Raw genomic sequence first — 27,301 nt, forward strand, 5'->3', positions numbered from 1 at the left:
TTAATCTTTTTACCTAATTGGTTCTCAACTTCTGTCTTATATTTCTTTAACTTTTCAAGGGTTTCAGACTTATGATGCATTAAGTAAATATAGCCATATTTAGAATAATCATCAATAAAACTTATGAAATATTCATACCTTCCTCGTGTTTTAACATTCATCGGACCACAGAGGTCTGAATGTATAAGTTCTAAGGGTTCTTTGGCTCTAAGACTTTTTCCCATAAAAGATATTTTGGTCATTTTACCCTCAAGACAAGATTCACATGGTGGTAGAGAGTTGTCTTCTTACTGATATAGGAGCCCACTCTTAACCATTCTCTTTATCCAATTGAGATTAATGCGGCCGTCTTAAGTGCCAAAGATAGACATTAGAAGATATCTTTTGTCTCTTATTTTGAATTTTAGTTGTTTTAAACATCTCTATATTCAAAACACCTTTTTACCTCAGTTGATTTTAACACATATAAGTTATTTTCCAACTTTGCATAACATATTTTAATACCTTTTGAAATAATGAACACTTTATTAACTTCAAATAAGACCTTATACTTTTGTTCTAGAAAATATGAGATAAATATTAAAATTCTCTTCATGGTTGGAATGTAATAAACATTTTCAAGTAAAATGAATCTATCTTCAAAAAATAACTTTATGTTTCCTACTGCTTTAGCTAAGACAACCTCTCTGGTCCCTACCTTAAAGGTTGTTTCCCCTTCTAGAAGTTGTTTCCAGGAACTAGTTTCCTGAGCGAAAGCGCAATTATGATTATCGACACTTGAATCTAATATCCAGGTTAATTTATCAATTTCCACTAAACATGTCTCAGTGACAAGTAAATCACATTTACTTTGTTTTATTTTCTTAGTTTCATCATCTATAACATTTGTGTTTATTACTTTGAACATATCCATAACATGTTCATTAACATAGGTTCTACCCTTTATGTCATTGTTATAAAACATCTTCTAGAATATCGTTCCTGACAAATTGTCCAAATAATATCTGTAACAAATCCATGATTTCTTTAGCAGAAACCATGTTCTCGAACTTCTTAGCTAGTATATTGAATACATTTGTTAAGATATGGATTCGGGCCTTTTCATTTGCCTTAATCCTTTGTCATATACATTCTGAACTCTTTGGTTTGCAGATGAGCCGGGAGATGGAGGACATTCCTCTGTTAAAACAAACTTTAAATCATCATATACTACTATTGCGTTTATATTCGATGTCGAAAAATTAAGACCGTTAAACTTACCGGAAGCGAGTAATTTAGAAGAATTTGACATGCTGAAAATATAAATAAATTATAATCAGTAAATTGCTTTTAAAATCAATCAAATTTTAGCAAAAGTAATAATGCACCCAAATATTATTTATTTGCAACGATACTTTAGTGAGTCATAATAGATGCTATCGAGAGGCAACCAAATACTCTTTCACTAAAGTAAGACATCGTTGACTAAATGCTAACTCCATAATAACTCTTATTCCTATAGTTATTTAGTTACCGTTTTTTGTCAAGAACTTACTAACACTCAGTAGCTCTTGTAAGTGTAACCCTCCATTTTCATACTTCAGAGGTCGGTCCCAACAATGCTTCCAAATTGGAGAGTCAAGGTCGGGAATGGACCTAAGAGATCCTACCTATTTCTGGAGTTTGAGTTGCTTCAAATCTCATGTTACAATCCTCCGAGGGGATAGCTGCTGAAAAATGACTAGCTTATGTTGCCTAATAACAACAAGTAGGCGCAACATTGGAATCTCATGGTCCGAACTAATGGAAGAGACCACAGGATATGTTGACACACATTCTTCATCCACTTACTATGAACTATTTCCTCTATTCACCTTGCCATTGACCCATACAAACACTTTCTGAATGGAGGTCACTCCTAGGGTGACACAAAGCTGAGCATGAATCTCACAATGTGAACTTTTAGGGATATGAGAGCTAAGAACAACATATCGTATATGTTATTAATCTCCCACTGAAATGTTCTATTTGGTTTGGGTAAATATTTACTTAGGTATATTTCGGCTAATAAAACAACCTAAGTCTAGGTATTTATCAAAGTATAACTTTTATATTTGGATTTAATCTATGATGTTTAGGTGATAAACCAATTTTAAAATCTCACATCGCTCACGCATGCTCATTAAACCAGGTTAACAATGCTCAAGAACCGACTGACCTGGTCCAGTTGAACTGTTGGTCCGTTCGCGCGCGTGTTCTGGGTTGGCTGAAACACAACATTGCAATGTTCCAAAGTAGCGTTGCAACGCTTCGAGGTATCTCTTTATTTTGCTGGGCTGTCTGAAGAACAATGTTACAACACTCTAAGGGCAGTGTTGCAACACTACAAGGCAGAGGCTTCTTTTGTTGCAACCAACTGCTAAGCTTGCTTCGAATCTTCTTCAATTACAACCTAATTGCAACTCTATTGACTCTAACAAATTTATAGATGCTTAATCACACAATAAGACCCATAAACAAAGAGCCAATTACAATAATTATTACAGAATTAAAAAGAAATCTAATGCCAAAAACTAAAATTATCCATATCAGCACCCATTTTCATACAACTTATGAAAAACACCCACCAAGCTACAATTAACATTAATTAAGTGCTTAAATCATGCTCTATTGGTGTTGACAATCAACAAGTGGAAGCAATTTGGATCTTAAGTACTCCAATTCCATTAATTTTAACAATCAAGCAAGCATGTTCATATAAAGGAAATAGGGTTTAAAAAACTTACCTTTGAAGAACTTTTCAAATCTTCAATTCCAACTCGAATTTCCTCTGTAACACCTTATAGACCACCACTTGATCTTCACTACTATCCTTTAGGACTTAGATTGGGTGGTGAAACCCGTAATAAGAATGAACTAAGGAGGATTGGAGGAGAATTTTCTGGTTTTTTATGTTTGCATGAAGAATAACATTTCTTTTTTTAGAATTTTCTGATTCCTAACCCCTGAATTCAGGCAATTTATTTGTTTTTTAAACAATTAAACACGCAATCGGAAAACTATTAGCGTGACACCAAAACATGCTAATTTGAGTGGGATTTTTAGTGTTTTATATGGGACAAATCCACTTAAAAACTAATTTCCAATTTTAAATTGAATTCAAAATTCAATTTTCTAAATTTTGAAATCAAAATTTCAAAATTAAAAAAATGAAATTTTAATTTTATATAAAATATTAATTCAATAATTAATATTATATAAAATTCATTAATTTTTAAACAAAATTAATTCCATAATTAGTTTTGTATAAATTNAATTTAATTATTAATAATTAATTAAATAATTTAATTAATCATATTAATTTAATATTAAATATAAATTTAATTAAACACCAATTTCTTAAACATGAATCTCCATTCATGTAATTAATATTTAAATCATATTTAAATAGTATCCAATTCTCTAGTTTCGTTTAATTCAATAATTAAGCGTATAATTATATTGTATATATTTGTTAATTCCCTTAATTTGAATTTGAACGTTTCAAATTCTCTCATCACGCTAGTTAAAGTTTAATCTGTTTGTGAGCTAGTAGAGGAACCTAATGGACCTAAAGACCACGAGCTCCAACGATCCGAGATTTAATTGCTAAACTCTTTAAACCGAATTAATCAACATTCATTAACTACCGAGTCACCCCATTAAAGCCCGTAGCTGCACTATCCTCACTATAGATATATTTTTGTCCACTTAATATAACCATAATCAATAAGTCAACCCTTCACAAGTTGTTCGTAATAACGTTGGGTCAAAAGTTGGTTTTACCTTCAAGATTACATCTTGCTTCTTAAGTCCTACTGATCCTCTAATGAACAATGGGTTTGTGATCCAATCACTAAACTGAGTCCCTCTCGGGCTAATGAAAGGGGTGGGGCCCCTTGTTCAATACCTGGAATTAGCACTTAAAGGACAACCTTTCTACTATCCCTAAAAGCGGGTAGGAGTAAATTATAACTTACATCTTATGTCCCAGTTATCTATCGGTCTTACTCCTGAAATGGGGGGTTTATTGAGCCAGCGATGTTGGACCAACTCTCACCCATGCAAATCTAAGAATAATCTCGAATAAACAGGAGTTCATAGTTAGCTCAGGATTAAGGTCAAGTTACCTAGGTCATCACTTTGAAATAGTAAGTCTTAAATAATAAACAACGTTATAAAGTAAGAGTGACTTATTTCTTGGTCCGGTCTTATACAAACTCTTTGCATAGGACGCTCCACTCTTATATCTCCATATGAACGATTTAGGATCACATCGTTTGTACTAAATACAAAGTAGGTCGCATCCGATAGTGTTTCCAGAATAAGGTACCCAGCCTTATCCGTATACTATAGAACGTTTTGGCCATCAACTCGAACTTGATCCTCTCTTATGTCTCCACATATAGTTCAAGTACTCATGTAATAGCCATGGATATGTTAGTTTATTGGATTTAATTTTTTACAAGTGCAATTTACATATTCAATAAAAAATTTATTAAATAAACCTCAATAACATCTTTATTGCAAATAGAATATGTTTAATTTTACAAACTGCGAGTTTTAGGACATACAACCCAACAAGAAGTTGGGCCCCCCATAACTATGCCATCTACATATTCCATATGCTCATGCATATGCTTATCATTATAGGGACCGGTGGAGTATAGGTAATTTAATATCTTTGTACTATTTTAAATATTAATTTCATAAGAAAAAATTATTCAAACATGTTTTAAAAAAATTAATAGCAAAAATAAATCGAAACAGAGATAGAATAAGAGATTTGGGGCCTATTTAGTAGGGAATATGAAATTGAGAAATTTGGAAACAACAAATTCAACAAAAGTAAGGTTATATTTAATGTTTTCATATATATATATATATATTATAGCAAATTTAGAAATTAGATTCTGAATTAAATAAATGTTTTAAACGTGTTTAATACTACAATTATAAGCCATGAAACTAGTTGTTACTCAGTAAAACCATAAACATAAAACATAAACCATAAAACATTATGAGAGTGAACGTGGGAAAGAGAAATATCCCAAGCTTTCAAGCCCTAATTGCATTTATCATAGAGCATATCCCAAGCCTTCAAACCCTAATTACATGCCCCCAAACGTGGGAAAAACATTTTATCATAGAGCATAATTACAGAATAAGGGCTTATCCTCTTGAGTTAAAGAGTTTATATAGTGCACTTTTCAAAGCCCTAGGATCATAATCCTAAATAACGATAAATAATATAATATGCTAAATACGAAATGAACTTAGGTTTGGGGGGCATGTCCCCGACCCACATACTTGGTCGTTTGAAGCACCAGATAACGGATTCAAGGCATTTGAACGACGAACTTAGGAACTAGATTTTAAATTAAACAAATGTTTTAAATTAATTTATAATCATAAAATTATTTATTACCCACTAAATATTATGTTGACTATAAACTATTACTAATTAATTTTATATAACTTATAAAACCTTACATAATACATATTTTAGATTAAAAATGTGAGATTATTATATGAAATACTGTATTTCTAGATATTTATTTTATCTTTATTTAACATAAGCATGCATTTTAAAATTTAAAATTCAAAATTTGGATACACTAAAAATACAGGAAAATATTGTTTTCAAAATTTGTTCTATTTATATCACATAATTTTCAAGATCATAATCCATATTGTCATCCAAATATATATTTGTCGTATTCAGTATGAAAACATAAAACAATTTGGATTGCCAATCAAATAGGTGAATTTATCCTAGAGGAGGCAATATTAGATATGTAATTAATAATAAAATATTTACTTAATAAAGTATTTAAATTATGGAAAATTAAAAATTTAGTAAAATCATAAAATATAGTGTAAGACCTACAAAGGTAATAATGTAAAGAAAAATATGGCACTGAAAAAATATGACAAATTTTGTAAAGTTAAAACTAGAGATGTTAATGTCAAAGTGAACAACTCAGTAGTATTAATATGTGCTTTGTCTCTAGTCGGATGTTTAATCCTCCATCTTCGTAGTTGTGTTGTACTCAAAAGGAAAAAAAGCTTAGATATGTTCACATATACAAGAGGGATGTATCCTCATCGAAATTAGTTATTCGATTTCACATATGCCATCAAATCGTTATTTAAAAAAGTTGTCAACACAAGTATAACACAACTGATATGAATTTGTAATATCAATCTCGAAGTTTGAAGTTGTTGACAAGATTTAAAAAAAAACTCATTTGACACAATTTATGAATTTTATATTTGTAGTCGTCCATTAAAAAATTTACACGTGGAAAGAGATGTTGATCGCTCAAGGCCAACAGAGAAGCCCAGATAATTGGGCATGGGCGGGCCCGCCGTTCTGTAGCCCAATTCAAACCGATTGACAGGAGCCTAACATCACAAGACCTTCTCTCCGGGAAAGCCGAAAAAGCCGAAGAGAGAGAGAGAGAGAAATTCCGGAAGAGAGTTCATCAGTTCTGCAATTTTATCTCAAATTTACCTACCCTCTTCTGCAATTTCCCATTTTCAGTGATGATTTGACCACCATAGCCACCATACCTCCACACAACGTGATTCTGAACGAACAATTTGCATCCTGACAACGCCTTTGAATCTCCAATGGGGTCCTCTAAATGGGGTTTTACTTTTACCTCATCGGAATTCTCCCTGTCGTTAATCCGCTTCATCGTCATCTGAAACTGGAGTTCGCGGTGTACTCTATGCAACGGGTGATTAATCTACACTTTTCTCCACCGTAATTACCTGAACATTTGCTTCCGTTATTTGACCTCTAGCAATCTACGAGTGATATGATGGAGGTGGGTTTGGTTCCAAGTGGGATACCGGAGGAAGAAACCGCAGAGGCTTACGAAATCAATTATGTAAGTTTCTAGTCAGTTGCTTCGTTTTTCTATTTGTTTTTGTTGGCACGAGCTAATATTTTATCTTTAGTTTGATCAAATTGAATGTGGTAGCAGGCTCTCTGACTTGAAAAAAATGCGTGACTATGTTGATATCTTACTCCATCTTACGATTTTCATCATGTTTATTGATATAGTTGGTTCTCTTGTGTTTCAGGAGATTACTGAGGAGGTGGAAAGATGTGGGATATGCATGGATGTCATTGTTGACAGGGGTGTTCTGGACTGCTGCCAGCACTGGTACATGGCTAAATCAGTTTTAGTTCCTTGGAATTCTATATTTCCCAGTTTAATGTTCTTGTATGCTTGTTAACTTCTGGAAAGATAGATTGTCGTTCTCCTCTCTCCTCTCTCCTCTCTTAAGTTTCAGCATCCTCTCACCTTGATGTAGTTTTAGCCATGTCTGTTAATACTAGTATAGATGGAAGACTGGAATTACCTAATGTCTTCATGCTCTGCAGAGAAGGAGAGAAACTCTTGTCTCTGGAGCTCGGTGAAACTTACCGGCGTGCAAGAGTTAGGCCGTCAGAGGTCTGGCCTTTCTTTATCTCTCGACTTGGAAATCTTGGTATGGATTCCAACCATATGTAGGGATGTGCTTAAGAACTTCCCTTTCTCATGATTTTCAGGGAACCCAGAAGCTCTTCCCACATTTTCTGGGTAGAATAGCTCTCAAATCAGAGTGGATGTTACTTAGAATTTCTTAAGTTTGAAATTAGTAGCGGCAAAAATAAGTTTGAAGTTCCTAGGAATAGAAACGTAGATTGTTGGAAGGCTTTTTCTTCAATTTGGAGTTTCCCAGGTGTGTGGTGACTAGTTCTTAGAAGGTGTCTGTTAGCTTAGATGTAAGATCTTTTGCAGAGGTGGTCAAAAGGTAAGCCCCCACCCAGGTTGGAAAACTAGCATAAACTTAACCATGCTTGGAAAGAATGTTAATGAGGAGAAAGTGGAAGTTTGTGAATTGGTATATCATCATAATTTTGTCTAAGAGTTGCTTTCATTACTATTGGTTCAAGTGGCCAACCAAATCCCCTTCTTGAAATTCTTTTTGTCATCCTTTCTAATTAGTCATAATTTGTGCTTCATTGCTTATCATTTGATTAGTCAAGATGTAGAGCATTGATATAATATTGAATTTACCATAACCTATCAAGTTAAGGTTTTGGGTTGATGAGTGATTCAACATACTATTAGAGCAAAAGGTCCTGAGTTTGATCCTTTGGAAAGTCATTTCCTCTCCAATTAATATTGAATTATACTGGTTGGGCCTTCAACAAATTTTCAAGCCCACAAGTGAGGAAGAGTTTTTGAGTGTGGATATAATATTAAATTTATCATAACCTATCAGCTTAAACTTTTGGGTTGATCAGTAATTTAACAAAAGGTGTTACTTTCTTAATAATTTTTTTAGCTAGTCTTGCAATTTTTTCTTCAAAATCAAGCTCTAGCAGCAGAGACAACCAAGAAGTTTGCCTACAAGGTGTCTAATAGCTCACTGATCGAGTGATCTTGCGCCGAAGATGAATATGAATGAGGCTAAGGATCAACTGAAACTGTGGGATGTCAAAATGCATTGGTATAGGAGCCTTCCACCTTTGAAGGAAGCGCACGAGCAGTGGCGAACGAAGCGAAAGAATGTCAATGTCAATATTTGTTTTTAGGTGTAGTGCTTGGATAACCTCCCTTTAAGTGATGCAAGTGATGTGATTCATTCACTCTCTTTATGTGACCTCATCAACAAAGGATTGAAGAACTTGATTCATCAAGCATATAAAGGTGGCAGGTGCCTTACAAAGCTCAAATGGCTTTATTAGTAGCTATTCCAACCCTCTAAGTGTACTTGTGTTTTGAATGTTGTCTTTTATCTGCATCCTAGTTGGATTTCAATTTCATTGGGAGTTGCTTTGCATTCCTATCTTAGAAAACAACTTGTCAGCATACGAATAATCTAAAAGTTCAGTCAAGCGATGGATTGGAAAATAACACATTATTGTAATCTTATTTGATCTTAGATGTCAACATACAACTAACTACCATGTTCCATTTAGTTATGAGCTAGGATTGTTGGTACTCACGAGGACTTAGATTTTAGTGTATGCGACAGGGTATTGTAAGTGGCAAAGTGGCCTTGCTACCTCAATCCATTGAGATTCAACCCTTCTTCGCTCTGATTTGTATTTCTATAGTGTTAAGCATCCTTGTCCTTAATTGTCTAGTAACCCTCATCACCTTGTCCTTGATAATTGTTCTATGCTACATTTACTTTGGGGCCTTTTGGCTTCCCACATACTCGTAGAAGATATGTAAACAGAAGACAATCATTTGGTCTTTCATGTTTCTTTACTTCCTCCTCATAGGTTATGAAGCTGTAGTGAAATGGAGATCCTTAGCAAGCTGATTGTTTTGGTGTGGCCCATTTTGGCAACAATATGCTTTACTACGTTCTCCTGGTGATGAAGCCATAAATTTGCTTTTGAACTAAGAGCAGGGCTTCTTTGAGCTCCAAAATGGCTCGACTGTTTTTACCAGTTGGTAGGCTTCCCTAGTTTTGCTAGTGTAGATGACACTACTCTGTCTACTTCAGTTGTCCACAATTAGTCATGTGCTGGTCATTAATATTTATTGTGTTTGACAGATCTTATGTCTTTGTTTCGCTTTAGTTTAGTGTTAGTAAGATTTGTTGAAACGTACCACATAGATGCTAGGCAGGCACAAAGAGGAGTTCCTCACCACCCTCTGTTTCGCAATAAAGGGAAGTTTCTCTGACGAGTGGGGGCTTGTGCGATCTTGTGGGTATTGTGGGAGGAAAGAAATGATAGAACATTTCAAGGCATTGAGAGGAATTCTTGGGATGTCTGACTGTCGTTAATTTGTATGTTTCTACTGTAGGTGTCAATGACAACTTTTTTAATTATATGTAAGGCCCTATTGTTCATGATTGGAGTCTTTTTCTTTACTGGAGCCATTTTTTTTGGATCCCCTGGTATTGTTTCATCATATTTTTCTGGATGGAAGCTTGACCCTTTATTTAAAGAAAAAAAAGAGGTCACACATATGCTTACCCCTTGTCACCTTGCACTTTTAACATAACTTCATCAAGGAGAATGATGATCTGTGATTGTACTTACTAGGGGAGATATTTGGGAAGGTCGTCTATTGTAGAATAAATTGAAGTTGCAGTCTTTTCTATAGTTCAAGACAAAGCATTCATCGGCGAAAGGGAGGGAGGAGAATTACAATCTTATTTTCAGGTTATATTTTTTTATGCATTGGGTATTGGGTTACAAATATAAACCTTCTCTTGGTTTTGTGCATCCTCTGCCAAATTGAGAGACGTCCAATGTAGTGAAATTTATTTCTTTGTTTGGGGGTTTTCTAGCTAGACCGGGGAGGAGGGATTTTGCTCTTAGGGGTTTTCATGTATTTCATTCTTTTTTCTTCTTTTGTGTGACCGCATTTCCTTGGACTCCTTTTGATTCCTTGTTTTGGAATGTCAAAATTCCTAAGAAGGTCTTTTATTTTTATTTTTTTATTTTTTTATTTTTTTTATTTTTGCTTAGTAGGCTTTACAAGGGAAGACGAACATGTTGGACCATGCTTAGATCCATTTTTCCTTTTTATTGGGGCCACTCAAGGATCTCAATCGCTTCCTTTGGAGATGCCCATTTGCCTCTAGCATCAGAGATGACTTTTTGGAGTGGTTTGGGATTTCTTTAGCCTCTAGTAGAGTCTAAGATTATAAGCTTCTTTGGTATCCATCCTTTCTGAGACAAGGAACGGCTCCTTAGGAGGGTTGGTTTCTCTTACAATTTTGTGGTGCACTTGGATTGAGAGGAAACAATTTTTATGGGAGCAGAAAGATCAAGCGTTGAGGTGTGAACTATATGGTCTAGTTAGGTTTGACGTTTTTCTCAAGGCTTTGTTTACCCAAAAGTTCTTTTAATTCTTCCATGGGCCTTTCTTGAATTGAAGCCTATTTCATTAAAAGTAGTTCTTATGACTCATTAGTTGGGATGGTCTTTTCGTATGATTTTTTGTATTCTTTCATGTTTTTGGAAGTGTTGCTGCTCATTTTTTTTTAAAGTACGTTTGTCAATCCTATTTTCTCTTTTTTTCTTTTTTTTTTTTTTTTTTTTTGTTTTTCTTCCCTTCCCTCCCTTCTAAAACTTAAAACAAACCTTTTCATGAGACTAATACTTAAAAGATAAACTCCACACAATGGAGTGAATGAAAATAAAATGAAAAGATTACAATGGAAAAAAAAAAATAAAAGTATGCCAATTGAGACATAAATCTTGAATAGAATCTTCAACAAAGAGTTGGGAGAGAGCACACCCAGGAGAGGCCTTCTGGCGAACCAAATCAAACCGATCTGACCAAGGAAAATAGTTGTTGAAAATCTGGTAATTGCTTGCAAGCCAAATTTCAGACATAAGAGCTTTAACAACACTAGACTTTATAATATTGGATTTAGGGACCAAAGGAGGACCACCAAACAACGATTGAAAAATATTTTCCTTGAATGAGTTGGAAATCAATCAATAATTAAAATCTAAAAGCAACTTATCCCATCATTGCTGAGAATAAAAGCATTCAAAGAAAATATGTTGCAATGAATCCTCATTAGAGAGATTGAGTGCACAAGCTGATGGAGAAAGGGAATGCAAGAGGAGCTTCTGCTGTGAAACCTCGAAACAATTTAATGTGCCATTAAGCATGATCAAATAAGAAATTATACGGTTGAGTCTTTTTGATTTTCATAATGCTTAGTGAACCATTTTAAATACATTTGCAAAGGGTTTACAATTATTACCATTTGTCCATCTTATTTCAGGTTCTGTTTTGTATGCATTGACAACTGGGCTACTATTACAAACCTTTGTCCACTTTGCCAGAAAGAATTTCAACTCATCACATGTGTTCCAGTAAGTTTACATTTCTTTGTTCCAAGCTATACATTTGCTTTCATATTTTGTAGCAGTTCTTTTGAGTCTTGGCATACATACCTATTAGTTCTTCTTCTTGTTTTGTGTCAGCCCATCTGTATTATTTCATTTTCTCAATGAAAGTTTGATTTTCTGTAAGAAGATAACTGAGGAACGTCTAAGAGATCTTGATCTGGTTTGTAGGTGTATGATACTATTGGCAGCAACAAAGTAGACGAAGAATCATTTAGCAGGTTTGCTTATTTTCATTTGACTAATAGTTTTTTTGATAAGAGACAAATTTCATTGATGTATGGAATTACAGAAGAGGGGAGAAAGAAGCCCCAAAACCAAAGGAGTTACAAAAGACATCTCCAATTGGTCAAAAGAGTATTAAAACTATAACATTTTGAATTGCTTAGATGATTTACACCAAGAGATAGCAATGCTAATCACATGATAAAAAAAGAGGTCGAAATGTTGGGTTTTGTTGTTGAAGAGGCGATTGTTTTGTTCAAGCCAGACCGACCCGAGGAAAGCTCTAGCAATATGTTTCCATAGGAGACTTTTTCTCCCCTTGAAAGGATGATCATCAATAACAAGGGAGAGGAATAGGTTGACATTCGAGGGAAAGACCACATGCCAATTAAAAGCAAGAAGAATGTGGTTTCAAAAGGTCCTAGAACATAAATACATGGCTTTGAGATTCATTGTCTTTTTTGCAAAGAGAGCACTAGTTGGGAGACATCGTAAGAGAGGGGTTACGGCGTTGGAGCTTTTCATGTGTGAGGACAACCCTATGTGAAAGCTCTCAGAGAAAGAATTTTATCTTTTTGGGGTAGTGGTTGGACCAAATACCGTTAATTGAGTCTGTAGAAGATAACCCATTATTGACGTACTGAGAATCAATCTAAGACTTAGTAGAAAAGATGCCAGTCGGCTCTAGCTTCCATAGCCATTTATCTTTTATTTGGAGGGGTTGATAGGTGGAGAGTGTTTAGGAGGGAGCTGCCCATTCCTCAGTTTCCAAATCATTAAGGTGTCTTCGAAGATGGAGATTCCATCCACCATTCGTCTCGTTCCACAAATCAATGACCATACCTTCTTTTGCAAGAGACAGAGCGTATAGATTTGGAAAAGATGTGTGCAACGGGTTATTGTTAACCCAGGCACCATACCAGAATCAGATGGAGTTCCCACGGCCTAAAATGGCAGTAACATGTTGATCCACAAGAGGTTGGAGATAGTGCAGTGCTTTCCCAGATCCTTTGGTAGTGGACATGGATCTATTATCAGTTTTGTTACCACACAAGGAAGTTTCGAGTTTAGCCATGATCACTCTCCGCCATAGAGCAAATCTTTCCATCCTAAAGCGCCAAATCCATTTTGCTAGGGGACCCTCATTTCTCAGCTTGAGGTTGGTGAACCCTAAGCCACCCATGGATTGAGGGGATGTAACTTTCTTCCAACCAACAAGATGTAAATTCGATTCATCTTCCTTCCCTTTCCATAAGAAGTCTCGATATGTCTTTTCAATAATGTTTGCCACTTTGCAAGGGAGGTTGAAAAGGGTTAGGTAATAAGTGGGAAGGTTGCTCAATGAGGCTTGAATAAGAGGTTAACGTCCCTCCCTTGGAAATATATGATGAAAACCACGCTTTAATTCTTTCTCAATTTTCTCAATCACTGGGGCCCAAAATGAGAGAGTTCTGGGCTTGCCATGCAGAGGTAGCCCGAGGTAGGTGTTAGGCCATGATCCGACCTTGCAACCATATATACTTGCAATGTCCTGAAGCCGAGTGGGAGTAAGATTGATGCCAAGAATTTCAGACTTTTGGTGATTGATGGATAGGCCAAAGCAGGACGGGAAAGTATCAATTACATCAAACAAATTCTTGATGGGAATAAGATGGTGTTGTCTGCAAATTGAAGATGGGAGATGGATAGCCCAATATTTTCGAGATCAAAACCTCGAATCTTTCTATCCAATTCAACTTGAGATAACAAATGACTAAGGGTATCAATGATGATATTAAAGAGGAAAGGAGATAGGGGTTCCCTTTGCCTAATACCCCTAGAAGCATGAATTTTTCCCCTAGGACGACCATTGATAATGATGGAATAATTTGCGGATGATATACAACCCAAAATCCATTTTCTCCAAAGGCATCCGAAACCTCTAGCTTGTAAAATGGTGTCAAGGAAGCCCCAATCGACCGTATCAAAAGCCTTTTCAATATCTAGTTTAATCACAATGCCCTTCTTTCCCTTTCTGGTCCACTCATCAATAAGCTCATTGGCAATAAGCGAGGCATCCAAGATTTGACGCCCCTCAACAAAGGCCGATTGGTGTTCTGAAATAAGTGTAGGGAGGACCTTCTTTAGTCTATCAGAGAGCACTCTAGCCAAAATCTTATAAATACCAGTAGTCAGACTAATAGGCTTGAAATCACGAACTCTTTTAGCATCAACATGCTTGGGGATGAGACAAATGTAAGTCTTGTTAAGATTGGCATTGATGATACCTTTCTTAAAAAAATCTTGATACACCCTCAATATGTCGGGCTTAAGTACGTGCCAAGATTTTTTTAGAGAATTCAATAGTGTATCCATCGGGGCTCGGGAATTTATTAGTACAAGAGCAGAGACAACCCCCCAAATTTCTTGTTCATTAAAGCTGTGAAGACTGTTGCATTGTGAGAGAAGGGTAACTACAGATAGGTATTATCGTGAGGTTGTTTTTCTTGGTGTACAATCTAGAGAAGAAGCCAGAAATTCCTCATCGATATCGGGTTCGGTAAGAAGGCTCACACCAGCTATGGAGATAATTTCAAAAATTGTGTTTTACCTTCTCTTTGTGGCCACAACACGGTGGAAAAAATGGGTGTTTAGATCTCCTTCGCTAAGCCAAATGGCTTTGCACTTTTGTCTCTAAAGAGTCTCCTCCTTGGCCACCATTGAGGGGAGCTGTGGTTTTAGACTATTCTTTTGTACTCTATAGATGGTAGGACGATTAGATGACTCCATACCATCAAGAAGAGTGATTTCCGCTATAAGCTATTTCTTTTGCGTGTGAACACAACCAAAGGTATCTTTGTTCCAAGCTTTGAGAATTTCTTTAAGGCCCTTCAACTTAACAATAAAGCCATGTCTCAGTCGCCCAAGCAAAGAAGTGTTCTTCCATCAATAATCAACCAGGTCGTCGAAATCTTTGTGCAACAACCATATATTTTCGAAGCGAAAGGGGGTGGGACCCCATTTGTCAACACCAATGGATAGCAAGATAGGGTAGTGGTCGGATGTTAGTCTCTCCAGAGATGTAGTGTAGGCAAATTTCTGTTGGATGCTTTCAATTATAAAAAAACGATCTATGAGTGTGAAGATTGAGTAGTGTTTATAAGCGGACCAAGTGTAAGATCCATTTTGCAGTGGAATGTCCAGGAGATCGGCCCCATCAATGAAAGTATTGAAAGTTTTCATACTTGCCTTTTGGGGCTTGTCATTTGATTTTTCATAGGACAATCTGGACACATTGAAATCACCTCCCAAAATCTAGTTTTGCGTGCGAAAGCCTTGTAGATCGTAAAGCTCCTGCCAAAAGAGAGGTCTATCTTTTGCCCGAGAAGGGCCATAAATCCTAGAGAGCCAAAAGGGAAAGCCATCAGCCAAGGAAAACTAAATGGCAAGTAAGAAAAGACCTTTAAATACCTTTCCAAGATGGGTCGCTCCACATGATGATGATGATACCCCTAGAGGTTCTCGATGGCTCTAAAACAATCTAACTGATATGCCTAGAGCTCTAAAGAGACTTAATGATAAAACGATCTACATCTTTGAGCTTTGTTTCTTGAAGGATAATCATTGTAGGATTGTGTTTTAAGATAAAATTTATCACAATCGCACGCTTCTCCCAAGCATTGATGCCTTGGACGTTCCAGGATAGAATGATCATGTAGAGGAGGTCCACCCACTGAGATAAGACTTAGAAAGCTCCTTGTCATAATTGATAGAGGTGTAAAGCCTCTTTAGTTTGTTAATGCCTCTGGTTTGCTTCTGGGATCGTTTGGCCTTTTTGAGGTGGATGGAATAGCAACAATATGCAGATTTATGTTCAAGAAGCCAGGGAACCACAATTCGAAGGTGGGATGTAGGGTCAGAAGAGCTTGAAACAAGATCAGCCTCCGGTTCAAGGTCGCTCTTGGCCAATAAAGAGGCGCCAACCAACGTGTTTTGTAGGAAAAATTCGGGGGGAGGAGAGGTGGGATGAGTGAAAGGGGAAGGAGGAGCAATGGAGAGGGAAAGAGGACTATAGTCTAAGTCATCATGGTTAGAGAAGTTTGGGCAAGATGCCGAAGAGTTGAATTTATTGCCGGGTTCAAGATAAGACCTTTTGTTTTGAATGGGTATGGATAGTTTGTGTGGGGAGTTATGAAGGTTGGAAGTGGAGGCAGAGAGAGAGAAAGGTTTACGTTAGAGATTGGCAGGTGAAGAAGCAGAAGGGTTCATTTCAAGATTAGTGAAAGGCTTGGATGGGCTGAGTGTGGTGGAGGGTTGATTTCGATGGCTATAGGAAGGTCAAAGGGCTTATTGGGACAAAAGTTGGACTGGGTGAAGCAGATTGTGGAGTGAAGTGGAGGAGGAGCAAGGAAGGTTGGGCTGGGTGGGGTGGGTTGTGATTGAGAAATGGTAGGCTGGGGTGATGTAGGTTTTTAGAGAGGGTAGATGGGTTGGTTGAAGGAAAATCGGCCTGTTAGTTTGTAAAGGATAGTCTAAGTCATCATGGTTAGAGAAGTTTGGCAAGATGCCGAAGAGTTGAATTTATTGCCGGGTTCAAGATAAGACCTTTTGTTTTGAATGGTGATGGATAGTTTGTGTGGGGAGTTATGAAGGTTGGAAGGTGGAGGCAGAGAGAGAGAAAGGTTTACGTTAGAGATTGGCAGGTGAAGAAGCAAGGAAGGGTTCATTTCAAGATTAGTGAAAGGGCTTGGATGGGCTGAGTGTGGTGGAGGGTGATTTCGATGGCTATAGGAAGGTCAAAGGGCTTATTGGGACAAAAGTTGGACTGGGGTGAAGCAGATTGTGGGAGTGAAGTGGAGGAGGGAGCAAGGGGAAGGTTGGGCTGGGGTGGAGTGGGTTGTGATTGAGAAATGGTAGGCTGGGGTGATGTAGGCTTTTTAGAGAGGGTAGATGGGTTGGTTGAAGGAAAATCGGCCTGTTAGGTTTGTAAAGGAGACGATTTGATAGGTATAGGTTGAGGGATGGGGGGTGAGATAGAACGGGTAGGTGAGGGGTCAAAGGAAGGTACCTGTGGAGCATGTGCAGACGCTGACACAGGGTACGGTCCGTGGATACCCTTCTGTAAGTCAAATCGTGCCTCGTGTTCTGCGTCGCCCGGGGAAAGGCGTTCGTTCGGTGGCTGAGAGCCATGGATTCCGACAACAAAACCCAGAAACTGGTTGCTGTTAAAGAAGGGATCGATTTGCACCACTATCGGAGATGCAGATGGAGAGGGGATCCCAACAACAGTCGAAATGAATCCCATGGAATTTTTCTTAACTCTAATCGTCGCTTCTAAAAGATCCAAGCGAGATAACGTTTTCCTTGCAACTTCAACAAAATCGTCATGGGTGTCCCCAATAAGCTTGAAGGTATGGTCATCCCAACTGTCTAAAGGGAGGTTTCTGATTTTGATCCATCCACCATAGAAGGGAACAACAAGATTCACTTTGGCCGCGCTATTACTCCATGTGGTGGATTTGAGAGAGAACGGACCAACCTTGTACCAATTTTTGATCGACCCAAGGGTTTTAGTTTGTTCTTCATCCTCGCATCTAAGGAGAGCCCGGTCAGCTTCTATAGGATTAATTGCACAATGGACACATAGTGTACTTGGAGGGCCCTCATAATATTGTACCAATCATCGTGGAAACAGTGTCTTGTGACAATGACGGCCGTGTTGAAGTGAATAGTGGCATGAGCTAACTTCGTGGAATGTTTGTAAGTGCTGTCCCTTTGGATTGTGTTAATGGGGTTTTTGTCTTTAATGCCTCTTTGGAAGATAGAGGAAAGGTTTCCTTGAAGGAATTTGTTGGTGCATTTAGGGGGGATGGTTGTGGGTCACATTTCTTTTTGTCTAAGAAGGATAGAATCAAGGTATAAAAGGCTTTCCAACCCTTTCTTCCTTCACCAATGGGACAAGAATCTTGTTTAACCCTCCATTGTTATCGAGTTTGGCAACTTCAGCCAGTATACCCCTCTTGTTGCTTGATTTCTCAATCCATACACTCTGTTCATCGAAACGAAACTCCTTAAAGAACGTCTGGATTAGTGGTGCAGTCAATAAAGAGGAGAAAGTCTTAATGATCCAGGTGAGTGTCTGCCAATGCAAAGCGATAAAGGGGGAGGGGGTGGGGGGGTTGAGAAGCAAGCATGGAATGTAAATTGCAAATAAGGTAAAAGCAGCCTATCTTAGGTTTTAGAGATATCCCCATTGCTTGCTTCATCATTGCATTCATATAATTTAATTTCTATCTCTTGCCTAAGCTTAGCCAACTCATTTAGTAATGCTAAATGGAAGTCCGAAACACCTAATTAGCCAACATGTATAGATGTAATGCATGCCAGGCATACTAGCTAACCACATTAAGATTTGAGGAATAAGCTAAGATGAATGACGAATAGGTAATGAATTGCAAATAAGGTAAAAGTAGCCTATCCTAGGTTTTAGAGATATCCCCATTTCTTGCTTCATCATTGCATTCATATAATTTAATTTCTATCTCTTGCCTAAGCATAGCCAACTCATTTAGTAATGCTAAATGGAAGTCCTAAACACCTAATTAGCCAACATGTGTAGATGTAATGCATGCCAAGCATACTAGTTAACCACATTAAGATTTGAGGAATAAGCTAAGATGAATGACGAACAGGTAATGCCTCATTAGCCACTCAATACAGTTTTCATCTAGGTAATTAAACAATGCTAATCAAATGGTGTCATACAGTCCACAAGTTTAACTTGTAACCTTTGCTACTTGGCAATTAAAGGACTTAACAATTACAGATTAAGTTTTTTTTTTAAAAGGAAACAAGTCTCTTTATTCATTAAGAAAATGAAATGAAAAGACTAATACTCAAAATACAAGGATACCAAAAAAACCAGTAGGTGCACCAGGAATCTCAACTAGGTTGACATCCCCTTAGCGCCCTCATCACTTCCAAATACTAGTAGCAAATGAAAATACAAGGATTCATAACATTACAGTGAGAGACAAATTGAAAAAGAGGGATCAAATAAGAACTAGATGACCTAAGAACAAAATAAAAGAATGGTAGCTAAAAATCCTTTGGCTGGGAGGCTTCAAAATGCCAGAGAAAGAAAGGCAAGCCAATCAAGCTCAATTCCTGACTAGAGTAGTTTGTGAAGGAGCTTGTGGGAGAGCTCCAAAGATAAGCTTTAAAGCTTGGCTGCTTCAACCCTTGTAAACCATGGAGTTTCCTTGTCTTGGAAGATTCTTTGGTTCCGTTCAAACCACAACTCAGATAACACTGCCATAACAACGTTGGTCCACAAAATTTGATGAGATTTCTTAAGGCTTGGACCTACTATCAGCTGCTGGACGTTATCTCTGAATGCAGTCTCAAAAACCCAACTTAAGTTGAAGAACTTGAAGAGTGATACCCAGTAGATTTGAGCATAAACGCAATCGAAAAGGATCACCTCATTATGAGTAGTCCTACTGACCTTCCTTTAGCTTCTACTAAGGATCACCCTATATCTTATGAACTCCATAGGCCTTTGATAAATGAGACTTCGAAATTGACCTTTTTTTTTTTTTTTTTTTTTTAAATTCTTGAAATAGGACAGAATCCGGATTGATTTTTCAAAAATCTTTTAAGAATCGATCTTTTTGAAGAATCCCCTAGCCCTTTTGTGTTCCAAGTAACTATCATCATTAAGACACACCGAAAATTAAGAGCCTCAGCTAATCTCTTCTTGCCCCTTTAATCAGGCTAGGACGATATCACACTCTTTCAGGATGGAATGCAAGGATTGGGGGATATCTGACAATTTTAGAGAGGGGAATGGGAAAGCTTCTTTCCTAACTTGTGGAGGATCTTCTGGATGAAGAAAAAGTTGATTCAGAGAATGACCCAAGCCCTCTAGGCAATCTTCAAAATCTTTGATGTCATCGACTTCTATTTAGTCAGGCTCCTCACTGCTTACACTAGCCAGTGAATCGTCTTCTGAGTCTTGAGAGTCCTAAGCTGGCGATAAAAAAGAATTGCGGTTGGATCCTTGTTCAGTCGGGGAGCAACACTCATTTGGGACGCAGTGCTGATGAGATAATAAGCTATTGGGGGAAGGTAGGAGAAATGATCTCTCTTTAACTAGACTCGAGGCTTGAAGATTTGCACAGCTAACTTCAAGAAGATCAGGATTAGTGATGGCAGACCAAAGGTTAATAAAGGAAGTTTGCTTTCTGGCAAAGTGCCTGGGAAAGGGCCTAATCCCAAAAGGTTTTCTTTTACCTTGAGAGTCTTGAGAGGTTTGCTTCCTTTTTGCTGTTGGTGTCGGAGGGGAGTATAATTCTGATGCTGTGGGAAAAAAGTTTGAATAGTAGTGACTACGGGTATTTTTTTGGAACCCAAATCCGCGATATCTTTAGTGAGATGATCTGGAAAGAAATCTTCACTGAAGGGTTGGTTGGAGGCTTCCAAAAGCGAAGAGGGATTTGGTTTGGAAAGGTCGCCTTGAATACCGGAGCCAGTCAGCTCATTAATGCTTGGGGCCGATTCGACTTCCTGGTGAGAGTATGCAGGGTCGACTGTTCAATTCTTTTGAAAAAATTCTTTGGCGCCTTTTTGAGGAGATGTTGAGTGGCCGTGACCCTTGAGCTTCCTTTCATTAATATTATCTCTCTTCAATAAAAGCGCATCTGAGAGAGGAACCAAGGGAACCTCAACCGGCTGAGATGCGTGAAGAATTCGAGGGGGCGGTTCAGAATTTGAGCGGAGCCTTGACTTTTTGGCCCTAATCTGATCCTCTTTCTTCTTAGCCTCCTTGCCTTCAACAGAAAAGCCTGGACTTCTGGAGTATTTTGCTTTGCAGTTTGAGGGGAGGACGAAATCGAACTTGGGGTTTACTAGATCACATAAAATGTCTTCATCTTTCATAACTTCACTTAGACGAATAATGTCAATAGGATTTGTAAAATCGAACATAAAAAGCTCTCCTCTGACCTTGTTTGGAGGGCTGATTGACAAGATGTCACCAAAATTCAAAAATATGGTGCCCCTTCTTTCATCTGAGATTTCTAGAGTTGCTGGGATGAATCCATAAAGATTTTCTTTGACTTGGATTTTGGCTTCTGAAACATTAATCAAATTTAAAGTATCATTTGTAATGTTCACTAAACCTCTGAAATAGGCCCCGATTGCTTCGAAAGTTTGCTTGCTCTAGTAGTCCAGGGGCAGATTCTTTATTGAGAGCCAACCTCCATAACCTTTTGCATACAAAGGTCTGCCGTGGATGGATTTGTTCCATTTTTCTAATTTCAAGTGGAAGGAGCCGAACTTCTGCCATTTGCTTGGCTTTCAATCAACTCATCCATTGAATCTCGGTTCAGAGTCACTAGTGCATTTTCTGCAAATAAAGGGTTGATAATAACATTAGATTGAAAGTGAACTTTGAGCGTGTTACTAATATCTAGCCAATTGTCAAACTCAAAGAGGCGTGAGACAACCCATAAGTTATTAAAGTCTGGTTGGAGCACTTTGGAATTCTTGATAACCCATTGGTGTTGTATACTCTGTTTTTTGAAATCTGAGGCAGGGGATCTGGTAACCTTTGAGATTCTCCTTGTCTATTTTAGGGAAGGGGTGACTGAAGGTAATTCGCCCAAGAAAGGCCTGTCTTTTTCTGTTGGAGGCTGGGAAGCTTCTGAAACAAGCACGGGGGACAAGGAATCCTTGATGCAAACACTGATCATATCATTGAATTCTTGCCAACCGGACATTCCATCACCATAAGGGATATGGATGTTTTTTCTTCCTCCCGTCGGGGGCAGACCGCGCATTCCACAAACCAACCTTTGTTAGCACGGAATTTTGAAAGGTGGATGACACATTGATTTACTCTTTCCTTTAGAAGGAAAAATTCAAACGTCGGACCATTTAGTAGCTTTTTCAAACTTCCATCTAGCCATTGTGCCATTGATGTTGAGAATAGAGTCTTTTGCCCTTTTCCCATATCTTCTATGTAAAAGCCATTGCACGCTTTCCACATACAGAAGAAGTGATCTCCAATGTTGCAACTTTTCACATCCATGAGTTCAGAGACAAGGAGTGGCTGGAATGGGCACCGGAGTTATTGAGGAGTTGGGGAGGAAAGGACTAATCTGACTGGCCGGAGAAGTTTCAGCAGATGCGGTGGAGGAGGAGGTTAGGATTGATGGAGAAGGAGGTTAGGAGGGGAGAGAGGAGGACAATTACAGATTAAGTTTAAACCTATAGCAATCAATCATGCAACTTTGACTAGTTTGTCAAAAAATCTCAAAGAAGCACAATCAAAAATATAATTCCAAGATGAAAATTCATAGACAAAATAGAAATAGTCAAGGTTTAAAGTTTAGCACAAGTCTCACAAGGTTACAATGAGAAAAAACCTCAAAAACTAGGAATTGGGGATCTTTACCTTCTCATTGAGATGAGGAAGCTAAAACCCACGATCTTTCAACTCAATTAAAGAGAAATGTTATATGAAAAACTTAAGAGGGCTACGATCGTTCAAAAGTTATGACCTAATTACGAAAGTGCTATTTTATAGTTGGGTGATGTCACCGTGGAGTGCCGAGGTGCCACTGAAATTGCAGAATCCATTTTTTTAATGTCGTGATGAGGTCCTTGCTAGGCCCCCCATTAAGAAAGTATATAAGAGGAGGGGTAGAAGGTGTTTTACACCTCAGACAGTGGGGTAGCTGGTTGTGGTCCCTGATGGTACGTGTTGCAGGGGAATGTTGGCATTTAAGCTATTGTTTTGGCTAGGGTTAGTTATCTTGTGTTTTGTGTATGAACAATAGTTCAATAGTGCTTGTGTGGCTGTAGTTCGTTGTTTCTTATTCCAGTGTAATCGAACTCTATTCCCCTGTATTTTGCTTATTACCATTTTGAATATCAAATCAAGAGGAAATATCCTTACAGTCCTCTAGGGGTGTTTTGGTCTTTTTGACTTCCATTTGGCCTAGTTGCTTTATTATGGCTCTGAACTGGTCCATTTTAGCTTCATTCTCTTCCTAATGCTTGATTCTTCCTCTGAATTGTTTGATACCTATAAAATAATCAATTAAACACATTAAATAACATAACGATCTCGAATTAAGCAGAGTGAAATAGCACATTTTAGGTGCTATCAATATTGCATAAGAGCTTTTTCTTCTGTTGGAAAGTACTTAAGTGGAGCTTCTGCTATGTTCATTGACTCAAAATTTCATTAAGATAGTTGGTAATGTGGTTGGAGCAATTTGGGTGGACAAGTTATCAAATCAGCCCGTGGCAATTTCCAAGGATGGACAATTATGAAAAATAGCCTCTCCAAAGTGGTTAGGCCTCAAACTGTAGGTCTTACTAGATGGAAGAGGAACAAACCCTCACAATTTGCTAGGAAAAAAAAATCCTTAAGCACTTTTTTCATGCCACAGGATCGACAAAGAAGAGAATACCCTCTTATGTCGCATTCACTACAAAGTCATACATGTATGTCATATACGTACATACATATGTATGTAATGGGGGTTTGTATGGTCCCAAATCGTGAAGACATAGAGTAGGAGGGGTACAAAGGAGAGTTGTGGGAGTTGGCTGACAGTTAGTGGGAAGGAGTGTGAAGGCAAGGGTATGGATGGCAGGGGAATGTTTTATGAGGGGTTGGAGCGTTGGTGACTTACTATGCAAGAATTATCAGGGAGCTTGGGTGAGGGGAGGTGGTAGCTCTCTTGTGGTAGCTGGGGAGTGTCCCATCCTTCTCTTCTTGTTTCTTATTGCATTTGGGTAGTATTAGCTGTTTTACCGTTCACATGGTCAACATTTGGTGTTGAAGTTATCGATCAAGCTCTATATCACTGCTCTGTTTGTGTATTTGGGTATTATTGTTGGTTTTTAGAGATGCTTGGAAGAAGTTTCTTAGGAGGCATTTGGGGCAAGGCTGGAGTTGTGAACTACATGGAGGTATGAAGTCTGGGGAATTGTGAACTCTTGGCCCATGGTGTAAGGAATTAATAAGGTATAAAATTGATGTTTTTTTAGTAGTGGGACCCACCAACTCCTTGGGCCGAAGAAGGGGGAGTTCACAACTCCCTACTTCTCAACTCCTTGACCTAAACACTCTCTTACGGACTCCTATTCTAATAAAGAGTAGAGAATGTAATCTACATGCCGTATTCGATGGCACCATGCTCTATTTCCCATTGTTTTTTTTGCCATTTGATTTCATGATATTAAAGTGAGAATTGTTAAGGGGTGCCCAAGATGGCCCAAACACTCATGGATGTATAAAAAAAATAACTCCAAAAGAATAAAAAACCTAAAGTGTGTGCTCTTTCCAGTTTAATGTCCCTTTAATGGACACAGATCGTAATAGCCCTCTTAGCCATCTCTTGCTAATTGTTTATTTCTCGGCTGTCCAGGCCTTGTTACAATTTATTATTTTTTTTCAACGTAAGTTGCTGATTTCATGAAAACAATTATTTACCTTGAAGAGAAGTAAAGCATACAATTTACATGCTGATATTCAGATATTTTTACTTTATGGTAATAATTGCTACACTTGTTAAATTTTTGGGGCCCTTTTAAATATAAAAAAAATATTTGAAAATACTCACATTTTATAGCAAAAAGTTCCAAAAGTACTTTTGTACTTCTGGAACTTTTTGCTATAAAGTGTAAATATTTTTTGGATCTTTCTATTTATAAGAATTTCCCTAAATTTTCACGTGGAATTGCATGTAAATAGTCAGTTTGATTCAACTCAAGCTTTCACTCTGATTCATTTCTCAAAATCTATTAAACTAATATCTCATGCCAACTTCTCTGCAGAAATGATGATTGGTGCTTTGAGGGGAAGAGTAACATCTCCTTTCCGTCATACTATATTGATGAGAATGTAACCTGTCTTTCTTTTCTAATCCTTCTAGTGCTTTTTGGTCTATTTTTATCACAATTTGGTTCCCATTATAGTAACCGACGATCAAGACACAAGAGTTAATTTTAAACTTTGAAGGGAGTCCTGAATTAGATTAGTCGCTCGTCTCTTTTCTTTCTTTCCGTCTTCTTCTTTCTTAATAATCTTTCCATTTCAAATAAAAAGGAACTAACATTCAATTTTGAAAGGTTCTCGCTGAATCATCATAATCCGTAGTTTTAGAACATTCATTGAGAACTGGTGGTGGAAGATAGCTTGGTGGTCTAGGTTTCAAATTAGTGCAAATACTCAAACTATATATATATATATATAGGACAGGAATGCTTTATCAAATAAGACTGTCTACTCTTGGAGATTGTGCAAGAAAAGGCCATATGTCAAGTCGAAGATGATTTTTGCCTTGGAACCTTGGGTACACAATGGCAAGTTGCAAAAGAGACTGAGTTGCGAGGTTTCAAATAAAAATGATATGGACGAAAATAATAGTTACAAAATAAGGTTAAATTATAGGTTTAGTCCATAAACTTTCAAGATTGTGTATTTGTTCTCTAAATTTCAAAAAGTGTCTAACAGGGCCTTGAACTTTCAATTTTGTATCTAATAGATTCTTATCTAATTAAATTTTCAAATTTGTATCCTATGGCCTACGGGTCTTTGAATTTTCATTTTTGTGTTTAATAAGTCTTTTTTTTTTTTCTGAGATAGTGTTTAATTAATCGTCGATCTACATTTTTTAAAATTCACGAATTTAATAGATATAATTTTTTTTATGAGCAACAAAGGGTATTATTCAAATGGCCAAAAGCCTCATCAAAACGACCTAAGAGAACAAGGGGTCATATCCCCGTTAGAAGGAAGGATCCAAATACCTTCCAATCAAGGAGAAGAGTATCTAAATTGTAGTTACAAAACAACTTGGGTTGAGCATGCCAGTCACAAAAAGAAGAAAAGGAAGACAAACTTATTGAGGAATACCTTTGCCTTTCTTTCCTTCCAAAGGCTATCCCTAGCAACATTCTTCCAGAGTACTCTAGCTTAAAATTGAAAGTTTAGAGTCCAATGTTGTATTTAATTGATACGTTAATTTTTAATGATTCGAATATTTCAGGGACCTATTGGCCATAGAATTGAAATTTGAGGGACACGTTAGACATTTTGTAAAGTTTTGGGACCTATTAGACACAAATTTGGAAGTTTAGGAACCTATGGATACCTTTTAAACTTCAGGGACTAAGTGGATCGAATCTTTAAGAGTTTAGAGACTAAATTTATAATTTAAGGATAAAATAAATATCTCAATTGAAAGTATACCTGACTACTAAGTTTTCCCATATTATTTACTGTATCTACTACTCAAATTTGAGAGATGTGAAATAAGGATGATTTTTATTATTTAAATGAAGATTTAGTTCAAATTAATCATATTTATTACAACTCACAAGTAATGCCTAGATCAATATTTATGTTAAGTAATGTTTTAGTACTTTCAAATTTGAGGTGCACCTTTTAAAAAGTTTCAAATATACTAGAAGTAAAGTATGAAGACATTATCGCCCTAGAAAATGTTTACCCACTATCACTGTTTTACATATAGTATAAATGAGTTTGAAGTCCATTACATAATTACTAATGTACTGCTTCATTTTGTAGGCAGTTATCTGCTTGGATGGTGACGGCTGTAAGATTAGAAATGGATCTGGATTTATTGAAGGAGAATCTGATCTTGATACCTCAATTGCTTGCGATTCTTGTGATACATGGTAAAGTTGGGGCATTTGGCCCCCTTTCCTCGCATTTGTAGAATGCATTATATGCATGCATGGATGCTTACATACATATAGGCACGTACTTATGCACATATATACATGTAATCATACATATATAAGCATGTATTTTATGAATATGTACGTTAATATATGATATATGTAGAGATTATCTCAGTTTAGGGCTTCCTAATAATAAGGTACAAAATGAAATTCTTATAGCTGCTTTTTCTTAAAGAAGATGAACAAATAAAGTCAAAATTTATGGTGTAGTTTGAAACTGAGGAATCTAGAAGACCATGTAGAAACAATCTCAAATCAAAAGATAACTTGTGCTAAAGTCAATATTCTAGTGGGAAATATTCTCAAAACTTGATGTTTGGATTAATGAAAGGCAACTATCCTTTCTCAAAACTCCTTCCTAGAATTATGCTATTTTCAATAACAAGCACCTCTTTC

The 27,301-nt window shown here is 37.1% G+C and overlaps 1 protein-coding gene across 2 annotated transcripts in view; it reads left to right on the top strand.

Moving 5' to 3' along the window:
- The first annotated feature begins 6,419 nt into the window (after nucleotides 1-6,419).
- Nucleotides 6,420-27,301, top strand: part of LOC120067924 (uncharacterized protein At4g10930) — a 30,393-nt gene continuing 9,511 nt past the window's right edge. Inside the window, exons 1-7 of one of the 2 annotated variants that reach the window (XM_039019565.1) lie at nucleotides 6,420-6,917; nucleotides 7,114-7,196; nucleotides 7,418-7,487; nucleotides 11,791-11,881; nucleotides 12,086-12,135; nucleotides 24,974-25,040; nucleotides 26,730-26,839. In XM_039019565.1, the coding sequence (XP_038875493.1) occupies nucleotides 6,916-6,917; nucleotides 7,114-7,196; nucleotides 7,418-7,487; nucleotides 11,791-11,881; nucleotides 12,086-12,135; nucleotides 24,974-25,040; nucleotides 26,730-26,839 (473 nt within the window). In that variant the 5' untranslated portion in view covers nucleotides 6,420-6,915. The remainder of the gene's footprint in view (nucleotides 6,918-7,113; nucleotides 7,197-7,417; nucleotides 7,488-11,790; nucleotides 11,882-12,085; nucleotides 12,136-24,973; nucleotides 25,041-26,729; nucleotides 26,840-27,301) is intronic. The other variant, XM_039019564.1, reaches the window with a different exon arrangement.

This window comes from Benincasa hispida, chromosome 12, assembly GCF_009727055.1.
Source record: "Benincasa hispida cultivar B227 chromosome 12, ASM972705v1, whole genome shotgun sequence".
Lineage (NCBI taxonomy): Eukaryota > Viridiplantae > Streptophyta > Magnoliopsida > Cucurbitales > Cucurbitaceae > Benincasa > Benincasa hispida.